Source organism: Brassica napus, chromosome C5 (genome assembly GCF_020379485.1).
Source record: "Brassica napus cultivar Da-Ae chromosome C5, Da-Ae, whole genome shotgun sequence".
Taxonomy (NCBI): Eukaryota; Viridiplantae; Streptophyta; class Magnoliopsida; order Brassicales; family Brassicaceae; genus Brassica; species Brassica napus.
Window position 1 is genome coordinate 6,436,777 of NC_063448.1, and position 22,279 is coordinate 6,459,055.

General features: G+C 34.9%; 4 protein-coding genes across 10 annotated transcripts; 3 read left to right on the forward strand and 1 right to left on the reverse strand.

The window, feature by feature from the left end:
• Positions 1–1,334: 1,334 nt before the first annotated feature.
• Positions 1,335–3,502, forward strand: LOC106377456 (probable WRKY transcription factor 4). Its single transcript, NM_001316266.1, is given in 4 exon segments — positions 1,335–1,757; positions 2,318–2,931; positions 3,004–3,174; positions 3,250–3,502. Coding segments are annotated over 4 exon segments (1,461 nt in total).
• Positions 3,503–3,948: 446 nt separating this feature from the next.
• Positions 3,949–6,948, reverse strand: LOC106377453. 7 transcript variants are annotated; one of them, XM_013817693.3, is made up of 10 exons: positions 6,804–6,948; positions 6,426–6,531; positions 5,996–6,323; positions 5,822–5,908; positions 5,471–5,740; positions 5,240–5,378; positions 4,864–5,164; positions 4,584–4,778; positions 4,372–4,494; positions 3,949–4,260 (listed from the first exon to the last, which is right to left on the reverse strand). In XM_013817693.3, the coding sequence occupies exons 3-10, from the start codon at positions 6,276–6,278 to the stop codon at positions 4,147–4,149; spliced, it is 1,512 nt and encodes a 503-aa protein (XP_013673147.2). In that variant the 5' UTR covers positions 6,279–6,323; positions 6,426–6,531; positions 6,804–6,948; the 3' UTR covers positions 3,949–4,146. The 7 variants fall into 7 exon arrangements, with proteins under 7 accessions (XP_013673147.2, XP_013673146.2, XP_022559064.2 ...); XM_013817692.3 differs by having other exon boundaries at positions 5,240–5,384; positions 6,454–6,531; positions 6,804–6,946; XM_022703343.2 differs by having other exon boundaries at positions 5,240–5,384; positions 5,996–6,346; positions 6,804–6,946.
• A 7,364-nt stretch (positions 6,949–14,312) lies between these two features.
• Positions 14,313–18,036, forward strand: LOC106374109. Its single transcript, XM_013814202.1, has 5 exons — positions 14,313–16,428; positions 16,503–17,025; positions 17,100–17,199; positions 17,281–17,656; positions 17,735–18,036. Exons 1-5 carry the CDS (start codon positions 14,313–14,315, stop codon positions 18,034–18,036), a joined length of 3,417 nt encoding a protein of 1,138 aa, XP_013669656.1.
• A 1,000-nt stretch (positions 18,037–19,036) lies between these two features.
• LOC106374107 lies at positions 19,037–20,713 on the forward strand. Its single transcript, XM_022702391.2, has 5 exons — positions 19,037–19,248; positions 19,424–19,550; positions 19,625–19,912; positions 19,989–20,207; positions 20,402–20,713. The coding sequence occupies exons 1-5, from the start codon at positions 19,037–19,039 to the stop codon at positions 20,711–20,713; spliced, it is 1,158 nt and encodes a 385-aa protein (XP_022558112.2).
• Positions 20,714–22,279: the final 1,566 nt, after the last annotated feature.

A 22,279-nucleotide genomic window follows, 5' to 3' on the forward strand; every position in this document is an offset into this window, starting at 1 on the left:
CAGCCCATTAACATATAAAATGGGCCTTGAAAACAGAATGTCAGCTGTCATCTATGGACTCGTTTCAAACAACATGGAGTAGCTGTGGCCTTGTCCCTCTTGCCTCTTCTTCACTCCAGGTTTATCGTACAATTACAAGACCGACGCTTCTGTAAAAAAGGGTAAGACCTAAACTGAAATCGAATAAATAGATATCAGTCTGGTACAATTTTTGTTTTCTTCTCGTTGAGGTTAATACTCTAATATTTATTTTAATTTTTTTTTCTCAAATTATTACTTTTACTTCCAGTTTTATTGACCATGACACGTAAAAGTTTCATATCAAAATTTTATATCCGATTTAAAATCTAATAAAAAATGTAAAAACTTTAGTTTCTTATGAAAATACTGAAATATACATTTATTTTAATTTTAATTTTTAACAAACTATGTATCCTTAACCAAATACAAATCATACAATATATACCGTAAGGGGGGGGGTGTATTCAATTTGAAGTTTGAGCTGATTTGTATTAAAATGACAAATTCATTGTTATTCAAACATTGATTTAAAAAAATATTTTGAAATGTCAGCTTATAAAACACTCTGGAATCCACTGTTATTGAACAAAATTTAAGTTAGAAATTTTAAAGTGATTTAAATTTTTCTAGAGTGCATGAAAGGAGTTTTTTAGTTATAAAATAAAAATCTAAATCTCATCATTTTATATGGGATTCTAGAGTTATTTAACAAAAATCACACCAAATTATTTCAGATTTAATACACCCCATTTAAAACATTTCCAAACGTATAGAGATTCTTTTACATATATGCATCGTAGACTTTAATATAGGGGGTGATTGGTAGTTGCTGTAGGTGCTCTCCACAGCCTTATTTATTTCTAAAGCACCAAATTCAGAACAATCAAGCTTTAAATTTTTTTTTGAAACCACAGCTCCAGAAATAACCTACAGCTGTACAAGTGCTCTGCAGAGCCAAATATCCAAAGCAAATTTTTAGTGCTTTCATAAAATTCTACAGCAATAAAATTTAAAGCCAGAATAAAAAATTTACAGATTTTTTTCTACAGCAAAAATTTTAAAATTATAGCCATTACCAATCGGACTCATACTTGCGAGAAGACAAAAGCTTTTAATCTCTTTATGTTTCCAGATCTGTTTTGATGGAACATAAAATAGATTAAAAACTAGAAATCTCCATTAAAAAAACTAAAATAAAGACGGCAAAAAAAAAAAAGCGAAGTGAAACACGAGACGGATTCACACAGACAGATATATACAAAAAGGATATTTTGTTTTCATTATTGGGTTGTTGTGTTCTCTCTCTTTTTACGATGTCGGAGAAAGAAGAACGTCCGTCGACTTCCAACAAGTCCACCGGACCTCCGTCGCGACCGACCTTATCTCTCCCTCCACGGCCCTTTAGTGAGATGTTCTTCAGCGGCGGAGTTGGATTCAGCCCTGGTCCGATGACTCTGGTCTCGAACATGTTCCCCGATTCCGATGAGTTTAGGTCTTTCTCCCAGCTCCTTTCCGGAGTCATGCCTTCTCCAGCAGCTGCATCTTCCGCAGCTAGTGAAGAAGGGGGTAATAACAGCTCGAGCGGTGGTGATGTTGACCCGAGATTCAAGCAGAGCAGACCCACCGGTTTGATGATTTCGCAGTCTCCGTCGACGATGTTCGCCGTAACGCCAGGGCTGAGTCCGGCGATGCGGCTGGATTCACCGAGCTTCTTGGGTCTTTTCTCTCCCCTTCAGGTTTTAAGATCAAAGTTTCTCTATCTTCTTTTTTTTTTTAATTTGGGAGTTAAAAGTTTAAAAATCTATTTATGGAAATTGAAAGTTTAGGGCTTTCTGTATTGAGCTGTTTCTTGTTTTTTTGCTTGCTTGGTTGGCTCTGCTCATGATTAAAGAACCATTTTTTTTTGTTAGCAAAAATCTAGGTAGATTCCATTTCCGACAGATCACAAATTTGGTTGGGAGATAAAACATTCAAGATAGGTCAAAATTGGAGAAATCAGATTATAGTTGTGTTGAAAAGGTATATGAACTTTCAAAGAAAGAAAGAAAGAAAGGTACTTGTGGATCAAACACTCTCATCAAGATTTGGGCTTGCTCTCTAGGTTTATATATCATAAAACTCCTAATGTCTTTATCACCTGATGATATGCTTTGATTCTGGTAGAATCTGTAAATGGTTGCGCCTGTGCTTATTCTCTTTTAGCAACTGGCTGTTTTCTATTTCTCTGCTTCTCCTTTGTCTTGACTTTGTATTTACCTGACATATATTATAACCGGAAAATGCAACAATTGTGCAGGGATCATATGGAATGACACATCAGCAAGCTCTAGCACAAGTCACAGCACAAGCTGTTCAAGCCAATGCTAATATGCAACCACAAACCGAGTACCCTCCTTCCTCTCAGGTTTCATCTGTTCAACCTCAGAACCCCACCACAGCTCCTGATTCTTCAGCTCCAAGAAAAACCTCGGATACAACCATCATCGAGCACAGGTCACAGCAGCCTCTAAATGTTGACAAACCAGCTGATGATGGCTATAACTGGAGAAAGTACGGACAAAAGCAAGTTAAAGGCAGCGAGTTCCCTCGAAGCTATTACAAGTGCACGAATCCAGGGTGTCCTGTCAAGAAAAAGGTTGAGAGATCTCTCGATGGACAAGTAACGGAGATCATCTACAAAGGTCAGCACAATCATGAACCTCCTCAAAACACTAGGCGAGGCAACAGAGATAGCACAGCTAATCTAAATGGGAGTTCGGTTAATAACAAAACTACGAGGGAACAACATGAAGCAGCAGCAAGTCAAGCTACGACAGAGCAAATGTCTGAGGCAAGTGACAGTGAAGAAGTTGGTAATGGAGAAACTGGTGTGAGGAAGAAAGCTGAAGACGAGCCTGATGCCAAGAGAAGGTATAGAGTTATAACCTTTGATGATTGATTGATAATTTGGTTTCTGATGAGAGAGATATTTGGAATGTGCAGAAGTACAGAAGTTCGAGTTTCAGAACCAGCTGCTGCTGCTGCTGCTTCACATAGAACTGTGACAGAGCCTAGAATCATTGTCCAAACGACAAGTGAAGTTGATCTATTAGATGATGGATACAGGTGGCGTAAATATGGACAGAAGGTTGTCAAAGGGAATCCTTATCCGAGGTAAATACACAAAAAACATTAGTTTATTTCTTGAGACGTTCTTGTTAATGATCTCTTTTTTTTTTTTATCTACAGGAGTTACTACAAGTGCACAACACAGGGATGTGGAGTGAGGAAACATGTGGAGAGAGCAGCAACAGATCCAAAAGCTGTAGTAACAACATATGAAGGGAAACATAACCATGACCTTCCTGCATCTAAATCAAGCAGCCATGCCGCTGCAGCTGCAGCTGCGGCACAGTTAAGGCCAGAAAATCGTTTGGCTAACTTAAATCAGCAGCAGCAGCCGGTTGCGCGTCTAAGGCTGAAAGAAGAGCAAATAATTTAAGAGAAGAAAACTCTCTCTCTATCAACTCAAATTCCACTCTGATCCTTTTTCTCTTGACAAAGCTTTCAACTTTGATGGAATCTTTTGGTTGAAGTTGAACAGGTAACTAAACTATATATATACACTTGTCTGAGAGAAATCTAGCAGTTTACAGGAAAGGAAAGAGTTCATCAGAAGGGGTTGTAAACCTTAAAGCTTTGTAGGTTTTTAAGATGTCTGTTGACTTATGTGAATTCATTTGTACATGAGGAAGAATACTACAGGGAGGGGATTGTGTTGTAACTCTGTGTTATTGTTTCAGAGGATAGGTTATAACATTATGTGTATGAATTTATCTGTTGTAATATTTCGTTTGTTTATTTTATGGTATTACATTATTGACCCAAACTTTGCTTTATTTTGTTGGTTTCTCCAAGTCTTTGCTTTGTTTCACTGTGCAAAAATAGTTTTCTTTCATAAGAATTATAAATTTCTGAGCAAATCTTTGTTTCTATGGTTTTCACAAAAAGACATTGATTTTCTTTTCTTTTTTTGCTTTTTGTCTTTTCCATACAAATACATGAAAAGGTTCTCTGTTTATGCTTTTGTCTCCTTGCTTCCTCCATTGATTTGATTGATTGAGTAATCATTTTCTCTTTTGAAACTCATGATTGTTTGTTAGTTAAAAGCGTTGGAATCTGTCCGTGATTCACGAAATCAATCTTGTTCAGCCTGACACAACACAGTACTTGCTCTGGAAGTTCCTCTGGTGTTTGCGCCTATGTCAGAAAAAGAACAAAAATGTTTTTACTTAAGCAGCACTCCAAAAACAAAAAACAAAAAACAAAAAGAACTACCAACCAAAAGCTTTGGGAGATTATTCCAAGTACCTGAATGGTTAAACCAAGATCAAGGATCCCATTCTTGATCCTATCCCTGAAAGATTCGAGTCCTTTCCTTGAAATGTAACTGAACCTGTGTATGTCTAGATCAATCTCAAAGTAGTTTGGTCCCTGTGTCCAAATGATCAACACATAACATTAGTACAAAGACCTGATAAATGAAATCTACTGAAAACTAAAAGAAAGATCTGCAATCTAACCCTAAAGAAATCATGTTGTGGACGAGAAAGAACCGGTCTATCATTGTAAGCTGTGATGAGTTTTCTCTCAGTAGAACATAGCTGAAGATCCTCAGGATTAACCAAACCGGCCATGATCTTCAACCTCTCTCTGAATGGAACTGTTGATTCTCTTGTGAATCCTTTGACCTTCTCCATCTCATCATCCATAAACCTCTGCAAAAGAATCAAAATAAATCTTTAGAACCTCTCTTTACATAAACAAAAAAAAAAAAGAAGACTGAATCCATCATTATAATACCTTGATAGTTTCTTGAAAGTGAGATGAGATTTCTTTGTCATAATTCTCATTCAGTTTGAAGTATAAAACTAAGCTAAGTCCTTCACCATCATAGTCACCAAACATGGAGGTTTGATACATTGGAAGCTGGATGTTCACTATCAAGAGATTGGGGACATCACAGATTCCTGATGATGCAGGTTTCAAACTAGGGAGCTCAATGTGCTGAGCAATGTGGTTTATCTTCTTAGGACACGCGAAAAGATCGACTCCAATTGGTGTGTAAGGACTACAATCTGGTGCTGGACTCTTTTGTTTGTCTCTGCAAATGATATAAACAATACATTTAGATTGATAAAAAAAAAAAAGCTGTTTGTCTACTTTCTTGAATCCTAACCTGAAGAAGTTCAATCCACGGAGCTTAAAACTCGACGGAGAAAGTTCTAACCAGCTTCCTTGATTTGTCAGCTTCTCTCCCAAAGAACGTTGAATTACAGAACCGGCTTTTGGTCGGTACAGGAGCTTCTCACCTGAAGCTGAAGCTGTTACACAGTTTAAAAGACATAAGAAACGTTCAAAAAACATTTAAACTTATAAAAGAGACTTTAGTTCTTTTTTTTTTTCTTACAGAAGTCAGATGATGCTGATTTGCTATCAATAGAAGTTCTTCGGACAGAGACCATAACAACTTTTGATGATGTCTTCCTGTGATCTTGATGATCTTCACAAGTAGTAGTCTTGTAAGTTTCATGATGAGACTCATCAGCCACTTGGTTTCTCTTTATGCTAACTTCATTCTTGCTTGAGAATGTTTCTGCTTTGTTTCCATCTATTGTCAGGTAACTTCCGTAGAATTCTTCATACTGAATCACCTGTCCCATTGCAGAAGCATTTGCATCTGCAAAAAAATAATATAAATGTTAATAATTCACAAACTAATATTAATGTCATAGATTTTATCAAAAGCTTTGATGTTTACCTTCGAAAACACTACTATTTGATCCATCATCAGAATCAGAGTCAATGTAACTAAAGGAATCATACCAAGCTTCCTCATTTGACATTCCTGTAAATGAAATAAAACTAATCAGAATCAATAGAAATATAATTCAAGATCTTAAGAGGTTTTTTTTGTTTTAAAGATGTTTCTTACGGTTTCCATCGATTTGGCTGCTGCAGTTCCATTGAAGCTGTGTCATATGGAAGTTAGCATTAGACATTTCAGCTCTCTTACACATCATCTTGGCTGCACCTTTTTCGAAATCAAGATGAACAAAATCCCTGACGCTCGCATTGCTCATGCGTTTCATAGGAACATCTGGCATCGAAGCCGAGATTCTGGACCTGCATTGGGAAGATCTGCCGCCATGTTTGTTATGCTTCTTCTGTTGAAGCTTGTTGCTGAGTTTTCTCTGTGAAGAAACGCAGCCACCCATTTTTTTTTTGGAAGGGTTTCTACTACATTCATCAGCTAATAATAGCTGCAACAAATAAAAAAAAAAACCTGTTTCAAAACAATCAAGACATAAGGAAATGAAACCAAACAAATACATATGATCTTTTGACTGATTGAATCTTTTTACCTTCTATAATATTTGAGAGAGAGGTCACCTGTAAGAGCTTATGAAGACATAAGAGAGTGCATCAACGTTCATAACAATAGGATGTTGATTCATGTATCTTCAAGACCTTCACAAAAAAAAACAAAAAACAAAAAAAACTCAAATCAAGATTTATATTTCTTTTAATTAGCAGATGGTTTAAATAATATTTGACATCAAACACCAAAATTTGCAGCATTTGAAATTTGAACCGTGAAAGGTAAGAAAATCTTGAAACACACATAGTTAAGCATTGTTTTCAATCAAAACTCAAATCATAGCATAACGTGAAATAGAGAGGAAACAATAATTTAAATACCCATTTTAAAAACGTTCTTGTTGCAAATCAAGGAAACTAACCAGAAGAGGAAGAAGGTGAAGAACAGAGGAAGAAGAGGATCTTTGAAAAAAATCCTCTGTTCGTCTCTCTCTTCTCTGTTTCTGCCTATCTCTGTTTTTCTGTCTTTTCTCGTCAATAAAAAGTACAACTTTTTAATCTCTTACTATAAATAAAAGAGAGAGAGAGAAACTTTTTAAGAGAAAATTAAGAACCTAACCACCACTGGTTCTTAAGAGCAACATTATCGCCAGGCCTTAACTGAGTCCTTAGGTATATTGGACCGAAATTTAAATAAAAAAAACGAAAACTAGAGCAACACGGACCTTAATTAAGGTGTTTTCGACATGGTCCTTACTTCCACCTGGCAGCATGCGATTGGGTGCGGAAGTCGTGTAGGGCAAAGTCGCGTAGCGGTCTCCAAATCAGTTTTCTCCTTCACCCTATTCTCTATCGACGGCGACGGCGACGGTGAAACTTCTCGACAGCTTGTCCGGTGATTTCTCTCTCGACGGCGAAACCTCTCTGTTCGCTCACTCGAAACCGATCTATTCTCTCATCCAAACTTCTCCGTCGTTTCCAATCTAAACGGTATGTGTTCCTCTTCTGTTATGAGTTTAATTTTTTTTCTGTTATGAGATATAGAGGATGTCCTTGTTATTGTCGATCTACAAACTCCGCATAGATTGCATGTTAACTTGAGGTCCAGTAGTTGTTATTGTCAGATTGCATGTTAACTTGATGTTTGTTAGATTCGCTGATGATATGATTGGCGTCTGTTGTAGTTCATCTGTTCTGAGGCTAGTGGCTTTTTTTTCCGTTATGAGTTATAGAGGATGTCCTTGTTATTGTCGATGATATGAATGTCGTTTCTTATTGTATGAATGAAATGAATGTCGTTTCTGATTTTTTTTCTCTCTTATTTGTTGTGATGATATGAATGTCGTTTCTGATTGTATGGTTTGTGTTTGAGTAAATCGAATTGAGGTCGAGTAGTTGTTATTGTTAGATTGCATGGTAACTTGTAGTTTGTTAGATTCGCTGATGTTATGATTGCCGTCTCACATAGTTCGTCTGTTGTAGTTCTCGATCTACTCTTTAACTCTTTAATCAACAAGAACACCCATCTCACATTCAATTGAGCTATGGTCTATCATTTTGTTAGATTCGCCAAATACAGGTAGTGGTTAGTTGTTTTTGATTTGACTGTTGTGGTTAATGCTAAAATAAATTGAGAAGGCAACCAAATCCTGTTTTGTGCTAGATAGTTGGTAAAATGAATTGACAAGGCAAGAAGTCAAGTTTGGTTGGAACCAAATCGTATTTGAATTTAATGGAAAGTAACTAAGATGAATTGCGTAGTCTGGTTGTATTGAAGTTAGTCCGAAACCAAAACCCCTTTAAATTTAATGAAATTGTAAACGAGACTTGATAGCTTTGTAGTTGTGTAATGTGTAATAACTTCTGATTAGACTTTGGTAGATAATGGTTAGGTGTTTGTAACTTATTACTTGTTACAGTTTCTCCTATTTAATCCCAACCATCATTCATTCTTTCATATAATCTCCCTAATCTTCTTTCTGTCCTCTAAAACCCGTAATCATTTCTCTATCTCCTTCTCTTCTCTGTTCTTCTTGCTATGGATTCAAAGAATCCATATAGTCAGCGTTCAAGTTATGTGGGCCTTCTTAACAGTCAACAAGAAAACTTTCCTTAACAGTCAACCGAAAAACCAACTATTGTGTTGGAGGCGGTAGCTTCATATGACCTCTGGATATGACACACATTTTTTGGAGCTCCAGGTACAATGAACGATCTTAATATTCTTGATAGATCACATGTATTTGATGACATTATTAACAGAATAGCTCTGGAAGTCAATTTTTATGTCAACGGAACGGAGTACCATTTGGCTTACTATCTCACGGATGATATTTATCCGAAATGAGCGACTTTTATTCAATCTATCCGACTACCACAGGGTCCGAAAAATTCTTTATTTGCTAAAACTCAAGAAGCTGTGCGAAAAGATGTTGAGTGTGCATTTGGAATCCTCCAAGCTAGATTTGCCGTTGTAAAAAATCCATCTAATTTATGGAATAAAGAGAAAATAGCAAATATTATGAGAGCATGCACCATACTCTATAATATGATTGTGGAAGATGAACGAGATTCATTCACTCAGTATGATGTTTTCGAATTTCAACAAGGAGAAGATGTGGATCTTACATATTCCGTCAATATGGCTACAAATCTCGGGAATAAAATTGATCTTCGAACAAAAGTTCGGAACAGACAAGCCCATCAGCAACTAAAAAATGATTTGATTGAAAATACATGGACTAAATTTGGACATCTTCCAAATAACATATAATTTATAAGTTTCTATGAATTGAATAAAATGTTTGTTTGCTTTAATATATGATGTTTGTAATTTTTTTTGGCAACTTTGTTATTTCCTTATGTTTTCAATTTTAATGTTATACTAGATCCTGACCCGCGCGCCAGCGCGGATATGAATTTTCAGTTTTTAATTATTTATTTTATTAAATGATGTGTTTGTAAAATTCATTCATATTATATTCATTAAGTAATTTTTTTTTTTTTGCATCTTAAACTATCTATTTTTTTACGAATGTGTGATATCATATAAAAAAATATAAAAAATGAGTATACATAGTTAATTAGATAATTGTAAAAACATAAATTTTTCTTTCGTTTGCGATATCATATAAATAATGATCCGCCCAGTTAACAAAAATCATGATTTTTTTTATGTGTAATTTTTTTTATTTTGACCATTTCTTTAAAACTATATTAAATTTTACATATTTTAATTAGAATATTTTTAATATCTTTACCTTTTTATTTGAAATGCAACTCAATATTTTTTAAAACATTATAACAAAATATTTAAAAAATATTTTTAGAATTTGTTTAAAAAATATGAAAATTACATTTTAAATTAAAATTATCCTAAAATATGATAAGTTTTGATGTAAACGAAAACTCAAATTATGTCAAAAATAATTATATTCAATGATAATAATAATTTAAATTGATTATTTTTAAAAAAATACATTTACAAAAATATTGTTTGAAAGAAAATTCATTTCTCTTTCAAATATAAAATGAAAATATTATAATTAAATAATAAAAAATATAAATAAAAACCATAAATTTAGCAAATGACAACTGAGTTATATTATGCTAAAATTTTATTTCTAACAATTTAGCAAATGACAAATGAGTTATGAGCAAATAATACCATATAATTTTTAAAAACATAGCCATTCTTAAATATTTTTTGAATAAATAAATATTTTTTTAATTTAATCAACTGAAAATAATATCCGTACAATTGTGTGAGTCAAATTCTAGTTTTATTGATGCACGTTATATATTAGTGTTGTATGTTTTATGTAACATTTTAATGATGCACGTTTTTTAAAATCTTCATTATTAAAATTAGGGTTTTCTGCAAAAAAACCCTCAATGTGGTTTTTTTTTGCAAATTAATCCGCGAACTCAAAAACCCACGGGTCAACCCTCCAAGTGCCAGTCAAACCGCAATATAACCCTCGGCCGTATTTATGTGTATTTGACTGTGTATAATTTTAACATTTTTTCAATACTAGGTCGTTTTGGCGCTAATTTTTTAATGAAAAAAATTTGTTGAACTCGTGGTTTGAAATTTGAACCTTAAATACCATGTGCATTCTATATAACCATCTCGGCCAACAAATATATTTGTTTACTTAACAAACGCAATTATATAGATTTCTAAAACGAAATGACCTTGTTTTTCTCGGACATGGGAGCTTGCGTAAATGCACAATGAAGGTGGGGTTCAACGAATTTTTTTCATTAAAAAATTAGCGCCAAAACGACCTAGTATTGAAAAAATGTTAAAATTATACACAGTCAAATACACATAAATATGGCCGAGGGTTATATTGCGGTTTGACTGGCACTTGGAGGGTTGACCCGTGGGTTTTTGAGTTCGCGGATTAATTTGCAAAAAAAAAATCACATTGAGGGTTTTTTTTTGCAGAAAACCCTTAAAATTATGCACGTAAGGATAACTCATGAGTTTTTTTTGTTGATTAAATGACATTATGTCCAAATTTATTTACGGATATTTCATTAAGGTAACTGAAAAAGACAAACAATAAAATAGGAAGTTTAAATTCATTTAAGCATATTTCATTAATGTAACTGAAAAGACAAGTAATAAATTAGGCAGTTTTATTCGTTTTAGGATATTTCATAAATGCAACTGAAAAAGACAAAGAAAAAAATAAAGAGTTTAATTAATGAAGTAAGAACATTTTCAAATGAGTACTTCTCTTTTAATAATATAGATGTTTTATTTTAAACTTATCTTTTATATGTTATTACTTATTAAAAATAAACATTTAATTTACTAAAGAACAACAAAAAATCCTACCAATAATCTACACTTTTGAGATTTTTTCTTAGCTTTGTTTCTTAACATACAAATAATAATAAATTAACCTAAGGATTCAAAAATTAGTCCTTCCAATAATGTTGATTTCGGTAGATGCATTTCAAAACCTTTTTCTCTCGTATCCATTTGCCTAAACTTCGGTGATCTAGCTTTGGCTTATGCCATTACCGCTAAACCCAATTCTTCTTTTCAAAACCATTTTTTTAGCTAAGGCTTTCACTCAACTTTTTCCTTCACTAGTAATCCGTTTCCCCGTTTAATTCTCTCTCTCTATACTATTAGTATTTTGTATTTTCTTTTTGTCCGTTTTAGTGATATTTTATCACAGACAAAAGTAAATTTGTTTTAAGGATTGATCCATGAACTACGCGCGCGGGTAAAAGAAGCAACGTTTTAATTACAGATGTGTTATTTTACAGCACGTGTCTCCATTTATGGAATACTACTACTTCTTAACCTCTTTTAGTATTTTTATGTCCTTTTCCTCGTCGATGTTAATAAATATTCACGTCCATTTATTGTTTTCCCGATCATCAATAAAATTGAAAACTTGATTCTTTTTTATTTGAAGGTCTGGTTGTTTTGACAAGAGAAGGCTGGAAAAAATGGTGACGGGTATAAAATGTCTACAAGCTAAAATATATTCAATAGGTTCATCAAATTTAGAGAGTTTAATAAGACATAAGATATTTGTAAACTGTATCAAAAAATACTAATAGTTTCATATAGAAGCTTCTGATAGAAAATGTTTAATTATGATCGTCCAGAGATTTGAAATAACATTTTAAAAGAGATTCCTTGTGAAGTTCTCGAGGACCTCATGCTTAGTGTGAGAACCACATGCTTAGTGTTATAAGCTGCATTTTTATACGGTGATCCAAGGAAGATAATACAGAATCATCCTTTATGTCCAATTATTACGTTGATTCAGTGATAGAAAGTACTGTGTAGTTTTACAATGTCATTTTTTACTTATCTTGTGATTGTGTCATCCATACTAAGATTCTTTATATATCAAAGCCGTCCAAAATAAACTACTTTTCAAATATTCTATTATTGAGCTAGAAAGTGAATGAAACCATTTAAGTTAGTTCAAAGTCCTTTTCGTATGAGAGTAAATTAGTTTACGGATATATATTCTTATCATTCAATTTTGTTAAATAGTTTCAGTATTTTATTTTAATTTTATACTCTTTTGGTTGAAGCTGTTATTTGAAAGAGACTTCGCTGATTCTGTATGTTTGTGGAACAATTTCTTAATCAACTATATTTTTATATTATAAATACAACAAGTTGGTGGTTTCCTCGCTTCAAATTATGTTTAGAACTTCCAAAACTTTGACCAGTTCCACTTTGATTTATGTTATTACCCTTTCCTATTTGCTAATCGTTACAGCCATACAGATAAATTCCCGACTGTATTAAATAGTAAGATCAGCTACGAGTAACTTAAAATTGCATTTGCACATATTCTCTTGCATCCATTCCTTTTTAATATAGTACAAGTTCTTTTAGTTAATGATATTTTCAAGAAGACATAACAAAAGATTCTCCAATATATTTCAACTGTGCTATTCACGGCTCATATTATCTATCGCTGCTTTTTATTTTAAGACATTTAGCTACATACCCTCATTCTCTATCAGTATTAGCATAAAATAGTTGACAACAATAAATGAAAATAACAAAAAAAAAAAATTCTTCGGCCTATAATTATATTTGAAAAAAGAAGCTTGATATTTATTTTTCTACATAGTTATGAGATCATTTATATATTATTATGAAAGCATGAAGAAACGCAACTAACATAAGATGGAATTTCTATAAATAAATATATATATATATATTCTTTTTGGTAAAATCTACAACAATAATTCAAAGCCAAATAAATCAATTTCTTCCAATTTTAATAATATTTTTAGACTGCCTTATAGTTTATAACATAAACTATTTTCTTTACCTGGACTATATATATTAAGAAACTGTAGAGTAGAAAAAAGCTGAAGAGTATAATAATAACAAGAAAAACTCGACAGAAGCAAGGCATCCATTTTTCTCACCCAAAAAGATACAAATTAGGTAGATGGGATAACATTTACATAATGTCCATTTTAGGTGTGCTTTTTCCAAGCAACCATGTCTTATTTTATCATATAATAAACATTTACATAAATTTTAAATATTACTTTAGGACTGCCGAATTATTTAACAATTTTTTATTGACAACAAATTTTTGTATACCTTATTTTCCTCAAGTCTTAATTACTATTCTCTATAAAGTAGAATATCAAATAAGATCCGAAACAAAATGTGAAATATCAAATCAATGAAATATTATTTCAAATTTGATAAATTGATTGTCGAAATGCTAGTCACAATATTTTTATTTAAATTTTTGTTTTTACCCAATTTTTATAGAATTGCTAGTCCAACTTGCCATATCATTGCAATTGTTTTTTATAAATTTATATGTTTAACGTATTAGTGTAATATGAGTATACGTTGGTACTACAAGTATAACTGATTTACACTCTCTATTTCATATGTGAATATATATGATACATCTAAATATATTATACATATATATATATATATATATAATGCACTAGTAGAAATCTACCGCATAGCCACGAAAGTGCCACTACAGAACCGTGGCTATAATAAAATACGCCACGAAATTGCTACGCAAGGGCCACGAAAAGATATAGCCACGGTAAACGCAAAAAAGAGCCACGAATTTGTCACGAAAACAAAACGTGGCTATAAAAGCCACGGTACAGCAACGAATATAACGTGGAACTTAAAATAGCCACGAAATAGCCACTTTAAAGCATCGTGGCTACGTCTTGTTTTTTTGTGCCGACATCAAAACGCCTGTGTTTCATGGCTGTATCGTGGCTAAATTAACTTTTGCAGACCGAAACAGAGAAAGATTCGTTCGGAAGTAATATTTTTTTTATAGTCACGAACTTTAAGTGGCTGTGGCGTGGCTATGTCAAACATATATTCACTTCCCGTATGAGACATTTAGAAGTTTTGTTCTTCAACCAAATTTTCTAAAATGTCTTTCTACTTTGATTCAAGAGAGTGGATGGATCAAAGGATTGATCCTCAGAGTAATTCTGTTTCAGAAGTGTTTTTTGGAGGCATCAATGCATTTCTTCAATTTGCGTGTAATCAAGCCGATTATGAAGAGCGGCAAACATTATTGTGTCCGTGTGCTCGATGCAAAAATGTGAAGCAACGAGATGCAAAAGTTGTTTCAAGACATCTATTCTTATACGGTTTTAAGGGAAATTATTACGTTTGGACAAGTCATGGAGAGAAATTCTACACTGTTGGTGAGAGTTCTGGAGCGAATCATTCAACGGGTGAAGAAGAAATGTGGGAAAATCCTACTTGGAATGCTCATGAAGATCACTACCAGGATAATTTAGAAGTACCAGCGGACATTGCACCACCATACATACCAGCAGACATTGCACCACCAGCAGAGACGGATGTGGCAGAGCCATATCGTGACAATGTTTTTGAAGCATTTGAAGCTGCTAGTCAACCTCTCTACGAAGGGTGTGCAGACGGAATAAGTCAGTTGTCTCTTGCTTCGCGGATGTTGAAAATGAAGACGGATTATAATTTGGCGGAAACTTGTGTAGATGAGATATCTGAAGTATTTAAAACAATGCTTCCGCAGCCGAATAATGCTCCAGCAACATACTACGAGACAAAGAAACTGACACGAGGGCTTGGTTTACCCGTTCAGAAGATTGATGTTTGTGTGAAGAATTGTATGCTATTTTGGAAAGAAGATGCGAATTTGGTTAGTTGTAGGTTTTGTGGAGAAGATCGCTACTATCCGAACAATGGAAAAGGAAAAAACAAGCCAAAGCAGAGAATGTTTTACATGCCTATTGCAGATCGTCTGAAACGTCTATACCAACTTGAGGCGACAGCTTCCAATATGCGGTGGCATAAGGAACATGTGACTCCGGAAGGCGAAATGCATCACCCATCTGATGCTATAGCGTGGAAACATTTTAACGAGGTATATCCTGGATTTGCTGCTGAAAGCCGGAATATTTATCTATGCTTATCGACCGATGGATTTAATCCGATTGGTATGAATGGGGAAGCACATTCCCTTTGGCCCGTTATTGTAACTCCATACAATTTACCGCCGGGAATGTGTATGAAAAGAGAATTCCTTTACCTTTCGGTGCTAATTCCTGGACCCAAACACCCAAGGAAAAGCTTAGATATTTACCTTCAACCATTGATTGAAGAATTACAGATGTTGTGGAGGGATGGTGTGGAGGCATATGATATTTCAATGAAAGAAAGATTCAAAATGCGAGCAGTTTTGATGTGGACGATAAGCGATTTTCCAGCTTATGGAATGCTTTCAGGTTGGACGACTCATGGTCGGTTGGCGTGCCCATATTGTCAAGATGAGACTGGTGCATTCTGGTTATCTAACGGAAGGAAACATAGTTGGTTTGATTGCCACAGAAGGTTCTTAGATGCAGATCATCCTTACCGGAAAAACACTCAAGCATTTAGACGGGGAAAAACAGTTTTAGATCCTCCTCCACCATGGTTGACCGGAGAAGAAATATTGCGTGAAAGGATAAATAATATCGAAGGTTTATCATCATCTGTGGAATGTGGAGGGAATGGACATGATAACCCATCCAAGACAATATCTGGATATGGAGTTACTCACAATTGGGTAAAGAAGAGTATCTTCTGGGAGTTACCGTATTGGGAAAATCATCTTCTTCGGCATAGCCTTGATTTCATGCATATTGAGAAAAACTTCTTCGACAACCTGACGAACACATTGTTAAATGCTCCTGGAAAGACGAAAGACAACATCAAAAGCAGATTGGATCTTCCAGGACTATGCAAAAGACGGGATTTAGAGATGAAAGAGGATGGAACGATGCCTGTGCCAATATTTAGGCTGCCTAATGCGGGAAAACGGGCATTTCTTCTCTGGTTGAAAAATGACATAAAATTTCCCGATGGATACGCTTCGAAATTTAGTCGATGTATTGACGAAAACAATTTAAAGTTACATGGACTGAAAAGTCATGATTGTCATGTCATAATGGAACGACTATATCCATTTGCGTTTGCTGAACTCCTTCCCAAAAATGTTCACACAGCGATTAGAGGTATTTATTTGTTTGTATCATTTTTTAATTTACTATAATTGATGCTATAATTAACTTAAATATTTTGTTTACAGATATTGCTCTCTTCTTCCGAGATATCTCTTCGAAGATTTTGAAAGAGTCAGATGTTGGCCTATTAAAGGCAAATGTCGGTGTGAAGCTTTGTAACTTGGAAAAAATATTTCCTCCATCGTTCTTCGATGTTATGGAACATCTTCTTGTGCACCTCCCAGATGAAGTAGCCTTAGGTGGTCCTGTCCATTTTAGGTGGATGTATGTATTTGAGAGATACATGTATCATTTGAAGCAGATGGTCAAAAACAAAGCACGTATTGCAGGTTCAATAGTTGCACAATGGATAAATGAGGAGATTTCTAATGCTTCCTCAAATTTTTTTGGGCATCCTGAAATCATGAGCATTCCAGAAGGTCCGAATGATATTCGTTTCACATACAATTATCCGGATGTACCCCCCTTGTTTTACCATGAAGGGAGAATTAGTGGTCAATGCTCAACTGGTTGGTTGAATGATGAAGATAACACTATTCTTCAGACATTTATGATGCTCAACTGTGAAACATTTGCTCCATATGAAAGGTAATTTAATATTATGAAGAATATAATATAAATACATATTTCTAGTTACATAACTATGATTTGTCTATGTGCAGGATGTTTGAAGAATATATGACATTAAATGTTCCTGATATTACTCCAGTTGCAATGCAAAAAGCGAAAGACACCAAATTTGCTGATTGGTGCAAGGACTACGTGAGTTATTGTTTTATATTATAAAGTTTCACAATTTTTTTAATTAAATTTGTATTTTATAACAATGTTATTGTATTACAGATTAATGATGCGACTGAGTTTTACACATTTCCTATGTGGATGTTGGATTTTGTACAAGGTCCAAGGCGTAGTTACAGGTCTTGGCCAATATACCACACACGTGGATACACTTTCCACACTCATAACCATGGTCAAAATAAGAGAACTCAACATTATGGTGTATGTGTACCTGGAACCAACGAGACAGACTACTATGGTCTTGTACAAGAGATCATGATGGTAGAGTATCATGGTGATGTTGGCTTGAAAGTCATGGTTTTTAAATGTTCGTGGTTTGACAACACAACAAATCGCGGTATGAGAATACATCCATTTGGTCTTGTTGATGTCTCACCACGAAGACAATATGCAAAATATGATCCTTTTGTATTACCAGGTAAGTGAAAAATATATAATTATTTCTTTGGGATTTGATATTATTGATGAAACTATGATGTTATTGTACTATAAACAGGTAATTGTGATCAAGCATGTTTTATTCCTTATCCACGGGTACGTCGACAGTCAGTCGATGATTGGTGGGCATGCGCAAAAATTATTCCCCGAGGAATCCGTGAAACACCAGAAATTGCGTTAACGGCATGGCAAGATGATAGACGTGATCAGGTTGCTGAAAGTTCATTGTTACGGGTGGAGACACATGTTGTTGATGATGTGTCTGATTATGATATTGCTCCGGTGAATCCTCCAAACGATGAATATGTATCTGATGGTGATGTAGAAGCAGACCGTGATTCAGATGATGATTCAGAATAGAAAACTATATTCCAAGACTGTAAAATATGTGTTTAAGGTAGTAAGATATGTTTTAAGGTTGAAAAATAAGTTGTAAGGTTGTAAAATAAGTTGTAAGGTTGAAAAATAAGTTGTAAGGTTGTAAAATAAGTTGGAAGGTTGTGAAATATATTGTGAGATGTAAAATAAATGGTAAGGTTGTAAAATATATGGTTTAAAAAAATATTGTAAGGTTTTAAAATAGATTGTAAGATTTTTGGAATATGTATGTAAGTTGTTGTGTGAGTATAAGGTTGAGGGAAAGGGTTTAGGGATTATAGTTTAGGTGTTAGATGTTCGTGGTTTCGGGTTTTGAAATAAGCCACGCTTATTTTGTGGCTTTTTAGTGGCTATGTGAAAATTGGAAAAAACCAACTGGTTTGCCTCCAATATATTAAAAAATAGCCACTATATTTTTGTGGCATTGTCGTGGCTAATTGGAAATTTTGGTTTGCCAATTGGTTTGCCTCCAATTTATTCGGTTGTGGCTCCAATTATTTGAAATTTCGCGGTTAATGCTAAAACCAAGCCACGATCTGCCACGCTGTTTTCGTGGCTCTGCTGAAAGAGTTTATATCGGTTTTCCTCTTGCTTCTAACACTTAGCACAGAAGAGAAACCGAAACTCTCTCTCGACTCGCGACTGACGAAACGCGTCGTCTTCTCCGGTTTCAAGTCTCCCATTCCAAGCGTCACCGTCTCCCATTCCAAGCGTCACCGTCTCCCGTCTCTCATTTCTCAAGGTAACCCCTTTCTCTCCTCCGCTAAATCAGAAATCTTAGGATCCCGAATCGATTAGATGTTCTAGGGTTTTGATTTCTTCGCTTCTGTGTGTGTTTCGATTTCACATGCAATTTAAGGTTTCGATTTCGTTCCAATCTAGGGTTTTGATTTCGTTCCAATCTAGGGTTTTGATTTCTTCGCTTTGTCTCTGTTTATATTTGTTTGTATACTAATGTTTCTTTGTCATTGGTTGTTAACAGATGAACTCACCAAGAGTACCTCCTCCTATGCCTCCTGGTGCTACTGGACCGGCTTCTATGCCTCCTGGTGCTACTGGACCGGCTTCGAACCGTGCTGCTTCCTCTTCTCGTTCCAATAGCTACCCGCAGATGACTCTCAATGCCATGCTCAATTCACCTGCTAGGCTAGCACAGCCTCATCTCCATCCAGATAAAATCAATGGAGCTTTATGGTAAGATTACATTTGGTCTCCATCTCTTTCTTAGACTAAAATAGTTTATGTTAATTGTTTTATGGCTGTGATTGCTTAGGATAGTTTCTGTTTAGGATTGTTAGCGATGATTGTTTATTTTTTAGGATTTTTTGTGATGTATTGTTTCTGTTACTGATGTTGGTTATCGATTTAGGTTTGGTATTGACCCATGTGTCAACTCTTTCATTCGGGCAACTTGGCAAGCATACTACATGGGGCCTTGGAAGAGTTGGAGGACGGTTCCTGATGAAAGGAGGGAATCATGGTGGCAAACCTTTGTGGTAAGTGACTAGTATACATTGTATATGCTGTTAACATGTTTTAAAATCGCTAACTGTTTTTCTTTCTTTTGTAGCAAAATTTCTATTGGGTCCCTGAGTTTAATGACTTAGTCTACGGTCTTTGGAAGAAAGAAACGTGGACAACCATTGGTGAAAGGATAAGCAAGAAGAAGAGGCAACATAAGAAGCCAAAGTACATCAATGAAGCTGACTGGACTCTCCTGTTAGAGTATTGGGCGACTGAGGCAGCTAAAAAGAAGAGCAAGAAGGCTGCAAAATCTCGCAAGTCTGATCCTGTGGGTAAAGGCTGCCACAAGCATAATGCAGGACCTCGGTCTTTTGCAAGGATTGAGTATAACATGGTATCTTTCCATGTCTATACTCTTAATAATGTTCTTTTTTTTTCTAATCTACTGTAATTATTTTCCTTCTGTGCAGATGGTGGCTTCTGGTACTAATGAGAGGCCATCATTCACCGACCTAGTTAGGGCGACACACACCAGACCAGATGGAACTTTTGTGGACTACCGTGCTGAAGAGTTGGTTACTCAAGCCGAGATGGAAGCCACACAACTCTCTAACACTGACGGATCACCCGGGAGTCCAAGTGCATCATCTACTCCTTCTCGCCTCAAGATAAACAAAGCTTATCTAAAGGTATCTTTCATACACTAGGACGTTTCAGTTGTTTTATGTTCTGATTTGTATGTGGATTTGGATGACTTAGAGCTGCTTAAGAATGTGGTTGGTTATTTGCAGGTAGAATTAGATATGACTTAGAGCTGTACATGTTCTGTTTATTTACAGTGAAGAAAGCTTTTATTAAAAATTTTTTCTGTTATGTTCAACAGAATGCTAAGGGTAAGAGGGGGCATGTTTATGGACTCGGCAGTGCCCAATACAGGGAGCAAGCACCTTCTTCACGCGTCCCTAATGGTCTTGCGCGCAACCTGGAGCTGGAGATGCGGGTGGGAGGTCTTGAGACAAGCCTCCAAAGTGTGAGGGAGGACGTGTCTGAGGTGAAGCAGGATGTGTCCGAGATGAAGCAGGAGTTTGCATCAACAAGAGATGCAATCAATCAGCTCCTCCAAATGCTTCGTCCCCCACAAGCACCTACTGAACAGACTTATGCTCAGCCCCAAGTCCCAACTCCTCAGCCCTAAGTAGGTTCATGTCTTCTCTTTTGTAACAAAGCTCATCAAACTCTAGCTCATCTTTTGTAGAGTCTTCTTAGACTCTTTAAAACTCTTCTTCCTTGTATAATTATCTAAGTTTGTGTAATATTGAACCTACTCTTTTATATATATGCAATTTCTGTTTTAATTATATGTGCAATGTTTTAATATTTGAATGAAAATATGAAATTTTGAATTTGGAAAATTAAAACAAATCAAAGAAGAAAACCATTTACAAAAATGGTTATTAACGTGGCTAACCAATACCACGTTTATAAAAAACAAAATCGTGGCTTTTTAAAGCCACGAATACATAGTGGCAAAACTGTGGTAACTACAGCCACTTTAAATAAGTTGTAAAACCGTGGCTATTATAGCCACTAAAACTAGCAACGCTAAAGGAGTTATTAGCGTGGCTATTTAAGCCACGAAAAGAAGCGTGGAAAAGGCGTGGCTAATAGCCACGAAAAGCCACGTTTTAGTTCCAGCCACGAGGCTATAGCTACGGTAATTCTCCTTTCCAAAACCGTGGCTCTTTTCTCCCAAGCCACGAATTTCTCCTCTATAGCCACAGAGTTGTAGTGGCTATGCGAAAGTTTTTTACTAGTGATGTATAATTGCATTTAAAGATAAATTTTCACAGAGGGAGGGAGCTCTTTGCCAACAATAGTGTTTGAAAGAGGAAAAATGAAACATTAATTGGAATCTTTGAAGTCCAATTAAGAGGCTTGAACAGCTGCAAGTATGGTTGGTAGACTCTTCAGAACACCGATCAAAATGTATACACTTAGATGATGTCACCGTAAATTAGATTTCTTATATTATGAATATATAGCTTTCGAGTTGGAGCCGTAATGTCTACTTGAACCACTGGAATAAAAACTTTATTTGATGACAACTCGAATTCCTTTTCTCGTTAAAATTGATATACTCGAACTATACCAACGAATATACACTAACTTCAAATATACTAGTTTAGTTTATTATTCTATAACAAGAAAAACTAGACTGATATAACCAAAGTTCATTCATATAATTAACATGATCCCTAAATACGATCTAGTTGTTATTTAACTAGAATACACACGATTAATCTACATGTAAATTTGAACAGTTCTTATAACAGAAACTGGTGCAGTTTACGTGGATACCAAATATATCACACAAGTTAATATATATGAAATTCAAGAAGCAGATATCTTCCAACCAAATACTTGAACGTGTGTAGACCTTAGCAAACATTGCCAACTGGAAACGCCATAGTCTATAGTATTATTTAAATTTTAATATACCTATAAATCTAGGGGTGGATGTACAATGAATATTTGTTTGGTATTCAATTTCATTTTCAGATACCAAATACCTGGATGTATATCAATTGAAAAAACAAAAGTCTCTTACATGATCACTAAATAATCACACAAAAATACCTAACTGTTTTCGTCCACAACTCATGTATCTAGTAGCTATGTATTTAGATATTTATGTCACGAATTATAATGTATCATCACCATGATTGGTAACATAGCATACTATATTTTATTAAATGGTTGT